The sequence below is a fragment of the Loxodonta africana genome, chromosome 3, assembly GCF_030014295.1.
Source record: "Loxodonta africana isolate mLoxAfr1 chromosome 3, mLoxAfr1.hap2, whole genome shotgun sequence".
In the NCBI taxonomy this organism is placed as follows: Eukaryota; Metazoa; Chordata; class Mammalia; order Proboscidea; family Elephantidae; genus Loxodonta; species Loxodonta africana.
The window spans coordinates 2,705,001-2,715,618 of record NC_087344.1 but is presented as its reverse complement, the minus strand read 5'-3'; the positions used below and the strand labels follow the sequence as shown (position 1 = coordinate 2,715,618).

The 10,618-nt window shown below is 43.8% G+C and overlaps 2 protein-coding genes across 6 annotated transcripts in view; both read right to left on the bottom strand.

The window, feature by feature from the left end:
- Window positions 1-105, bottom strand: part of LOC104847125 (zinc finger protein OZF-like) — a 181,325-nt gene extending 181,220 nt beyond the window's left edge. The window contains exon 1 of the mRNA XM_064280188.1: window positions 48-105. The gene's annotated coding sequence lies outside the window, so the exon portion shown is untranslated. The remainder of the gene's footprint in view (window positions 1-47) is intronic.
- The window catches only part of LOC100660529 (zinc finger protein 345-like), a 105,813-nt gene that overhangs the window by 6,571 nt on the left and 88,624 nt on the right, over window positions 1-10,618 (bottom strand). For 3 of the 5 annotated variants that reach the window (XM_064280176.1, XM_010601439.3, XM_023541211.2), the window contains exons 2-4: window positions 4,347-4,594; window positions 1,331-1,457; window positions 48-198 (exon numbers count right to left, since the gene is read on the bottom strand). In XM_064280176.1, the coding sequence (XP_064136246.1) occupies window positions 48-198; window positions 1,331-1,457; window positions 4,347-4,349 (281 nt within the window). In that variant the 5' untranslated portion in view covers window positions 4,350-4,594. Of the gene's footprint in view, window positions 1-47; window positions 199-1,330; window positions 1,458-4,346; window positions 4,595-8,982; window positions 9,106-10,618 lie in introns of those variants that run through there. The other 2 variants (XM_010601440.3, XM_010601442.3) reach the window with 2 other exon arrangements.

Below are 10,618 nucleotides of genomic sequence, written 5' to 3'. Positions count from 1 at the left end.
GAGACTCACTCCTGGGTACTGATCACAATCATGAGAAAGACACTCACCTCATATACCTCCCCTGATTGTTATGCTGCTCTTCGATACCACGGTTGTCACAGATTTCTCCTAACATGGTGTACCAGGAGTTATTTTTCATGAATCGCATTATTAAATGTTCACTGGACCCTTTTTGTCCTTTATTAACCTGTTGAGAAACTGACCCAATAATTTTGAGTAGATTTTCACAATACAAAATAGAACAGTAAGAAGCTCTTATGAAGAACAAGGCACATGTGAGCTTAGAAAGACTGAGGAATTTGGATGTTCCAGGACTTTGGTGACAATCAAAAGGTAATTAAAGATTAAAATAACAGTGTCACAAATAGGGTATAATTAGGAAAGCATATTAGAAAGATACTGCAAACAATTCAATGGCGCAAAGGTAATGTTGAAAGAGAAATGGGGATGATTGGTTCCACTAACAGAGAAGGTATAACAGCACTGATGGAAACTAAAAAAAAAAAAAAAAAGGTATATGTGGAAGTTACCAAACCAAACAAATTGCCCTCAAGTGAATTCTGACTCATAGCGACCCTATACAACACAGTAGAACTGCCTCATAGGGTTTGCAAGGAACGCCTGGTAGATTTGAACCGATGACCTTTTGGTTAGCAGCCATAGCTCTTAACCACTACATCACCAGGATTTCCATATGGAAGTTAGGACTCCTCAAACCAAGAGATATTTTCAAGTTGATTTACACAAGTGTAATTCCCTCCATGCAGGGTTCATTCTTCAAATGATTCTTGCCTTCCCAGTGTGTTCTGAAATCATGACTCTGGATAAGTCCTAACTCCACTCTCGACAGACTTTTTCCTGGGACAATAAATGGGTGTGGCTGACGTGCTGTTCAGGGGGAAGGAAACATTATGAAGACAGTGGAGAGCAACATTTACCTGACACTGAGCCAATATTTTAATTTCCAGAGTACACATAGATACACTTGTATGTGTTTATTCATAGCAAAATCACCACGCAAAATTTGTAGTAAATACAATAAAACTAACGAGTTACCAATTCACAAATCACTGTGTTCAAAGTGACCCCTGAAGCAAATGTGCACACTTACAAAAACACCTTCAAGGGTTTCAAACAGAAGAGAAATACAAACTCAGCTGAATATGTATATTTTCACCTTCAGGGGAAATGCTCTAGTGATCGAGCTCCATTAGGGCAGTGAACATTTGTCCTATGTTCCTCAACTCAAACCTTGTAACAAAACCCAGGAGTAAAATATATTCATTCACTAATTGAAAACAAGAAAAAAGGAAATGGAAATCCTCCTTACCAACTGAGGCCAGGTTCCTGAAGGTTTCCATCATCACATCTCTGTGGAGTTTCCTCTGAGCAAAATCCAACAAGGCCCACTCCTCTTGGGTAAAGTCCACAGCCACATCTTCAAACACCAGAGAGTCCTAAAACATCCCACATATTCTGGATCAACAAGGTATCATTTTCCACAATGTGTGTGAAAGTTCAAGCTAAGGTATCAGTGCAGAGGAATGGAGAATTCACAGACAGGTCGCACAAGTGTCTGTATTCTACTCTAGACTTTGGCCATAGGACTCTCTTTTGCTGTCTACAATTACATCTTGACTTTCGGCGTTCTATCATATAGATTTAACCCCGAACTTACCTCTCCACAGTTTGACACAAATTACCACCACATTACTCTGTATATTTATGTGCCAGAAAGCCAGGACAAGAAGCAGAATAGAGAAATCCTCTAAAAATTAAAGACCTATTTCCACATTCAAGTCATTTCTTTGTGGAAAAAAGCAATTTTACAAACATCCATAAGACCCACTAGAACACTCAACAAAATGGTAAGCAGGATATTAAAAACTAGGAAACACTGTGGTGCTGGTAGCTTTTCCTTTTGTCCCTCATCAACATATGCTAACTCTAAAGGTCTGCACGAACTGGCAACAAAGGTCAACAGGAGGTGACAAGAATCACCTGCCAATGTGCGGGAGGAGAGAAGTGTGTTGGTGCCAAGTTGAGGGGCAAAGGCGTGACATGTCTATTTATAGGGTTTGGAAATGTCTGCAGTGTCAAGAATCTACCTGGTCTTGGTATGCAGCCCCACGGGTAAAGGGGCACTACAATACACCTTGCTACAGGGAAACAATGTTAAGAAGTACAGCAGACTTGTCTCTGGAAGTCATGCCAGCATGAAGACAGTGGAGTGAAATACTGACAAACATTAAAAGGAAAAAAACACCAAAATAATCCTCTAAAACTAATAGAAAAATATAGCTCTGTTCAATCAACCAAATTTCAGGGAGTTTGTTTTCAGCATACCAGTCTGCCCCCGTGTGTCTACCACTTTGTTGTATTGTTGGGGCTTATGTGTTTGTGATGCTGGAAGCTATGCCACTGTTATTCAAGTATCAGTAGGGTCACCCATGGCAGACAGGTTTCAGCTGTGCTTCCAGACTAAGACAGGCTGGGAAGAAGGATCTGGAGGTCTACTTCTGAAAAGAATTAGACAGTGAATAACTTATGGATAGCAGCAGAACGTTGTCTGATACACTGACAGAGGATCAACCTCAGGTTGGAAGGCACTCAAAAGTCAACTGGAGAAGTGCTGCCTCCTCAAAGTAGACTAGACCTTAATGACGTGGATGGAGTCAAGCATTCGAGACCTTCATATGCTTATGTGACATGACTCAAAATGAGAAAAAAACAGCTACATTCATTAATAATTGGAACATGGAATGTATGAACTGTGAATCGAGGAAAGTTGAAAACTGTCAAAAATGAAATGGAATGCATAAACATCGATATTGTAGGCATTAGTGAGCTGAAATGGACTGGTATTGGCCATTTTGAATTGGACAATCATATGGTCTACTATGCTGGGAATGACAACTTGAAGAGGAATGGCATCACATTCATTGTCAAAAGGAACATTTCAAGATTTATCCTGAAGTACAACACTGTCAGTGATAGGATAATATCCACACGCCTACATGGAAGATCAGCTACTATGACTACTATTCAAATTTCCACACCAAAAACTAAGGCCAAAGATGAATTTGAAGATTTTTACCAACTTCTACAGTCTCAAATTGATCAAACATGCGATCAGGATGCCTTGATAATTACTGGAAATTGGAATGCGAAAGCTGGAATTAAACAAGCATTGCTTGTTGGAAAATAAGGCCTTGGTGATAGAAACAAAGGTGCTGATTGCATGACAGAATTCTGAAAGACCAAAGACTTCTTTGTTGCAGATACCTTTTTACGACAACATCAACAGTAACTATATACGTGGAGTGCTAAACCTCACGTAAGACCCCATAAGGAGCCAGGGTTCTTGCCCTAACCCTCCCGTTCTGCACTCCATCATATAGTGTGCTAGTTGGAGCTACAGTGTTACAAATGATTGCACAGAAAAGACTGCAGGGCCTGGGGGAAGGCAAGGACACTGTTTGCAGTGATGGAACAGGATGGCTCTGGAGGTCTGGGGCTCACCCTCCTCCGTCACAGCTGAGAAAGGGGACATAAGGAAGGGGACCCAGGCATTCGAGGCTTAAAAAACTAAGTATGTGAAATCAGAGACTACATCACCCTGAAACCGGAAGAGCTAGATGGTGCCTGGCTACAACCGATGATTGCCCTCACAGTGAACACAACAGAGAACCCCTGAGGGAGTAGGAGAACAGTGGGATACAGACCTCAAATTCTCATAAAAAGACCAGACTTAATGGTCTGGCTGAGACTTCTAGAAGGACCCCGGAGGTCATGGCCCCCAGACCTTCTGTTAGCCCAAGACAGGAACCATTCCCAAAGCCAACTCTTCAGACAGGGATTGGACTGGACTATAAAATAGAAAATCATACTGGTGAGGAGTGAACTTTGTGGCTCAAGTAGACACATGAAACTATGTGGGCACCTTCTGTCTGGAGGGGAGATGAGAAGGCAGAGGGGGACATAAGCTGGCTGAATGGACATGGAAATAGAGGGTGGAGAGAACGAGTGTGCTGTCTCATTGGGGGTAAGCAACTAGGAGTATACAACAAGGTGTAGACAAATTTTATTATGAGAGACTAACTTGATTTGTCAACTTTCACTTAAAGCGCGTGCGCGCGCACACACACACACACAAAACCCCAAGTATGTGTAGAGGAAGGGCCCTGTGACAATGGCACTTCTTAGGATATAGGCCTTGGCCTCTTCTGTCACCTTGTACATCAAAGAACACACACACAGCTAGGAGCGCACAGTTCATCCCCAACAAATCATATTTAGTCTCACCTGTTTATGCAAACAATTACCCAATTCTCTGTGGTACTCACCATTTCCTGCCTCCAGCCTCTCAAAGTTTAAGTGAATGTCCTTTCTACAGCCCAAGAAGCCAGTGAAGGCAAGAGGAATGGGAAGGAAACAAGGCCGCTAGGAAGTCTGGAGGCAGATGAATAATGTTTGGTCTACAGAGCTAGCCAGCAGTTAAAATCCTCACTCGTGATTTACAGATGTGTTAAGTGGTCGTCCTAAGTCCCCAGACGCCTAGACTGGACCACTTCTTCCTGATCACACCTGGGACCTGAAATGGAAGAAGATGAGAGGTGATGGGGTAGGGGAAACTGTGCCGAGTAACTACAGAATATCAGATTCTTAGCTTTACCTCTTTACCTGAGCAGGGCTTCCTTCCAGGCTCAAAGCATTGCTCAGCCTTAAGGGTATTCAGATTTTCATGCAGCTCTACAGGTTTCAACCTTATGTCAAGGAAATCACAGATGAAGTAATTTCCTGATCCCAGAGCATGAGAAGCATCCATGCCTTTCCAGGCTAGAAAATTTGAACCTGATTTTCACAGAGTGTCAGAAGCCCAAGGTTCAGACTGTGCTTTCACCTGGCTATCTCTGCTCATTGTGTAACCTGACCCTACGAATTCCAGTGAATTTCTATTTGGCCCGTCTCGCACAGGCAGAAGGGCCAGGTGTCACCACTAATTGGCCACAATAGAGGATGCAGTAACAGCTGGAATGAATCAGAAGAAAAACCATCACTGTGACCCTATTCCAAAGCAAGAGGTCTGACGAGAACAACATCACCTCCTGTTTCCCGACCACCTTCTAGAATATTCCCTCCCCAGTATGCACGTGTGGACACCATCTTGCTGCCCAAATCACATACAAGCCCTGCCTCCCCATGAGGAACTTACTCAAGCCTCCTTACTCTGTCCACTGCAGTAAAGTTGCCTTCTCTTTCTCAAAGATCACTGTCCACATCATTGGCAGGTATGAGCATGCCTGACAGAACTCACCTTCTAGGGTTCAGTAACACTTGTAAATCCATACAGACGCTTGTATTTGATATCAACGTGGGTGAATTTTGAGGCACAACATACTTTTCAAGTTTGGTTGGTGAATCCATCATGACTCCTTGATTTTTTATTATATGCACTCAAATTCATTTTTTTAATTCTCATTTCATATATACCATTGTAAAATTTAATCAGTATTTTTCTGTCAATATTGCAATGAACATTTCTTTCTGTTGAGATCTTCTCCTCCCCCCCTTCTGGGTGGAGAGATACACGAAAGCCTGTCTATGTAAGATCTTGTTACCAAAGGAAAAACACATGGCTTTCATTCTACATGAGACTAATTCATGGGAGCCTAGGGAGGAATGTGGACATTTCAAAGACTAAATGCCAATTCTAGGCAGTGATAACCTACAGAAATAAAATCACATTTAAGAAATCGCATCGGGGAAGAATGCACTCTTTAAAGAGATCTGGATCAAATGGTGATTAGTAGGGAACGAAAATAACAAAACCACTTCCATAATAGCAACTCCAGTGAATTACAATTCTAAATATTCCAAAAATAGATTAATTACTTTTGAGTTCGCAATGATTTTTCAAATGGGACAATTAAAATTACACATTTTAAGTTTTCAAGTATATGCAGCTGCCAGTTGATTCTTTAGTATCTATATATATATTCCCACCTTTTCCTCTATGTAAAATGGCATCCTTTGACTCTTCACTTCCATAGGTGTGATATACACATACTACCTTCACTTTACATTATCTGCTTTCAATACAAACATACTCTATATTACAAATGCTGTACACATTACTCGTCAAATTAAATTCTACTTCATGTACAAAGTTACGTCCTACAAATCAACACTTCCAATATTTCACATTCATATTTATCCAAATGCAAAAGTACTCAATTGTGTACATCATAACAATCTGTAGGTAACATCAAAAAGAACGGGAATCCCAGAACACTTAACTGTGCTCATGAGGAAACTGCTCTTAGGCCAACAGGCAGTGGTTCAAACAGAACAAGGAAATACTGCATGGTTTAAAATCAGGAATGCTGTGAATCAAGGTTGCATCCTTTCACCATACGTGTTCGATCTGTACGCTGAGTAAACAAACCAAGAAGCTAAGTTTTGTAAAGAAGAACATGGCATTAGGGTTCTAGGAAAACTCATTAATAACCTACGATATGCAGATGGCACAAACTTGTTTGCTGAATGTAAAGAGGACTTGAAGCACTTACTGATAAAGATCAAAGGCCACAGCCTTCAGGATGGATTAAGTAAACCTCAACATGAAGAAAACAAAAATCCTCACAACCGGACCAATTAGCAACATCACGATAAATGGATAAGATATTGAAGTTATAAAATAATTCATTTTACTTGGAGCCACAATAAATGCCCATGGAAGCAGCAAAGAATCAAACGACACATTGCACTGGGCAAATTTGCTGCAAAAGCTCTTTCTAAAGTATTAAAAAGCAAAGATGTCACTTTAAGGACTAAGCTAGGCCTGAAGCAAGCTGTCATCGATTGAATTATGTTCCCTCAAAAATGCGTATCAATTGGGCTGGGCCATGATCCCCGGTATTGTGTGATTTTCCTACATGTTGCAAATCCTGCCTCTAAGATGTTATTGAGGGATGATGGGCGACAGTTGTGTTAGGCAGATAGGACTCGATCTACAAGACAGGATTGTGTCTTGAGGCAATCTCTTGAGCTATAAGAGAGGGAAGTAAGCAGAGACAGGGGGACCTCAAACAACCAAAAAAGCAGCACCAAGCGCAGAGCGCATCCTTTGGACCGGGGTTCCTGCACATGAATAGCTCCTTGACCAGGGGAAGACTGAGGACAAGGGCCTTCCTCCAGAGCAGACGGAGAGAGAAGGCCCTAGCCCGGAGCCGACACCCTGAATTTAGAATTTTAACCTACTTTACTGTGAAAAAATAAACTTCTCTTTGTTAAAGACATCCACTTGTGGTATTTCTGTTATAGCAGCACTACATGACCAAGACACAAGCCACGGTGTTTTCAATATACATTGAAGGCTAGACAAAAAATAAGACCAAAGAACTGATGCCTTTGAATTATGGTACTGTCAAAGAATATTGAATTTAATACCATGGACTGCCAAAAAAGGGAAAAAATCTGTCCTGGAAGAAGTACAGTGAGAAGGCTCATTAGAAGCAAGAATGGAGAAACTTCATCTCACATAGTTTGGATGTTATCAGGAGGTACTAGTCTCTGGAGAAGGACATCATGTTGGTAGAAGGTCAGCAAAAAACAGGAAAATCCTCAATACGATGACTGACAGTCACTGCAACAATGGGCTCAAGCAAAACAATGATTGTGAGGATGGCACAGGGCCAGGCAGCGTTACGTCTGTTGTACATAATGTTACTAGGAGTTGGAATTGACTCAAGGGCACTTAACTACAACACCACTACTATTGAATCCGACACACATCCAGTCTCTATCTGTGCTTACGATTTTGGAGAAACACTGGGTGTGTGATCTCTATAAACTGCTTGTCTCCTGTATTAACTTTGTTCAGCTATATCAAGTTAGCCATACTGTCTTTGACACAATTATGAAAGAAATTTCTGCCTAAGAGCAATATGAATTTTCTGGAAATGTGCCTCTTAATATTTTCCATCTGAAGTGGGGTTAACTATAGTCCAAAATGAACATGCTAGTGCCATTCATATTTGTTATTTCTTTATCTCTGTCAAAGTCCTATAACAATTAAACTAAAAACCAAATCCCTGCAATCTAGTCAATTCGACACATAGCAACCCTATTACTTAAGATATATAACTGCCCCACTGGGTTTCCATGGCTGTAATCTTGACAGCAAAAGCTGGACAAAGAATAAGGAAAACTGAAGAATTGAGGCCTTTCAATTGTGGCGCTGGTGAAGAATAATGCATATAGCGCAGACTGCCAAAAGGATGAACAAGTCTGTCATGGAAGAAGTACAACCAGAATGCTCCTTAGAAAGATGGCGAGACTGAGTCTTACATACTTTGGACATGTCAGGAAGGGTCAGTCTCTGGAGAAGGACATCATGCTTGGTGAAGTAGAGGGTCAGCAAAAAAGAGGGTCAGTCCTCAACGAGATGGACTGACACAGTGCCTGCAACAATGGTCTCAAGCATAACAACGACTGTGAAGATGGCGCAGGGCCAGGCAGTGTTTCCTTCTGTTACACACAGGGTCGCTAAGAGTCGGAACCAACTCAAGGGCACCTGACAACAATAATCTTGACAGAAGCAGACTGCCGCATCTTTGTCCAGGCAGAGCATGGCGGGTTGAACGGCCAAACCTTCTGCTTAGCAGCCGAGCGCTCAACCACTGCGCCACCAGAGCCCGTTAACAAACCAGGGGAGGGGGAGACGCCTCCCCACGACCTCGCTTCCTTGAGAACCCCCAAGAGCTTCCCAACAGTCCTTGCCGGCGGGGACGCAGGCGGACGACGGAGCCCGGTGCGGGGCGCACTCAGGCGGCGGCAGCGGGGCGCGCACAGGCTAACTCCCCGGGCTTGTCACCCCGCATTCCTCACAGACTCCCGGCGACGCGGACACCCCTGGTCTCCGCCCACGCACGGCCTCACCTATTAACGCCCCGACACACCTAGGCCTCGCCCCCCTACCTGGCCGTCCCGACGCGGCCGGCGCGGGACTCCTCAGCCGGGCTGGGAGAGCACAGCGGCCGCTTCGCTGCGCCGCCGGCTGAGGCCCAGGCCCCGGAGAAGAGGCAGCGCCGGCGGCGCGAGGCTGCAGGCCAAGTCCGGCTACGGAGGCCCCGCGGCCCGGCACCATCCGGAACCCCAGCGGGCCCACCCTGGCCGGCGGGCTGGACCTGGTACCGGGCCAGGCCGGGCGGTGCCACAGACGTACCTCACACCCCAGCCGGCCGACCGCGAATCATGGCTGCCGGCCGCGCACGCGCACTTCCGCTTCCTGCGCTGAGCTCTCGGCGGGAGGGGCGGGGTGCCGGCGCGGGGGCAGAGGGCTACGCCCAGTGACCTGGCCTTTTAAGAGGTTTCCCTTATACATACGCTCTGCCTCTTCGTATTATCTCTTGCATAAACAAAACCTTTAAACCAAATACCCATCCAACTAATCAATCCCAACTCTCAGCAGCCCTACAGGGCAGAGTAGTGCTGCCCCATAGGATTTCCAAGGCTGTAATCGTTATGGAAGCCCATTGCCACATCTTTCTCTTGCAGAATGGCTGATGGGACCCAAGCGCTGACCTTTTATTTGGCAGCCAACCATTTAACCGCTTCGAATACATAGAAATCAAACTGACTACATCTACTGAAAGAGAGGAGGGAAAAGCTCAATATCGTTAGAACAAGGCCAGGGGCCAAAGGTAAGACAAAACACCAACTGCTCCTATGCAAGTTCAAGTTGAAGCAGAAGAAAATTAGAACAAGTTCATGAAAGCTGAAGTATGACCTTGATTATGTTCCATCTGAATGTAGAGACCATCTCAAGAATAGATCTGTCGCATTTAACACTAATGATCAAAGACCAGATGATTGGTGGGATGACACCAACTGAATCATACGTGAAGAAAGGAAAATGTCACTAAGAAGACAGGTGACAAAGAAAAGGCCAAAATGGATTTCAGAAGAGACTATGAACTTGGATACTACCTAAAGAGAAAGGAAGAAATAATGAAATAAAGAGCTGATCAAAAGCTTTCCAAAGGTAGCTCAAGAAGACAAAGCAAAGTACCATAATAAAACGTGCAAAGACCTAGAGTTAGAAAACCAAAAGGGAAGAACATGTTTGGCATTTCTCAGCTGAAAGGTTGTTGCTAGGTGCCATCGAGGTGGTTGCCATTCATAATGACCCTATGTACAACAGAACAAAACACTGCCCAGTCCTTCGGCATCTTCACAATCATTGTTATGTCTGAGCCCATTATTATGACCACTGTCCCAATCCATCTATTGAGGGTCTTCCTCTTTTCCACTGACGCTCTACTTCAACAGGCATGATATCCCTTCTCCAGGGACTGCTCCCTCCTGGTAACATCTCCAAAGACTGTGATACGCTTTGGTGAGCGGAGTCGGGGGTCTTAAACACTAGCACTAGCTCTAAGATGCATCAATTGGTCTCAACCCACTTGGAGCAAAGAGGAATGAAGAACACAAAAGACACAAGGTAATTATGAGCCCAAGAAACAGAAAGGGCCACATAAAATAGAGACTACATGGGCTTGAGACCAGAAGAACTAGATGGTGCCTGGCTACAACCAACAACTGCCCTGACAGA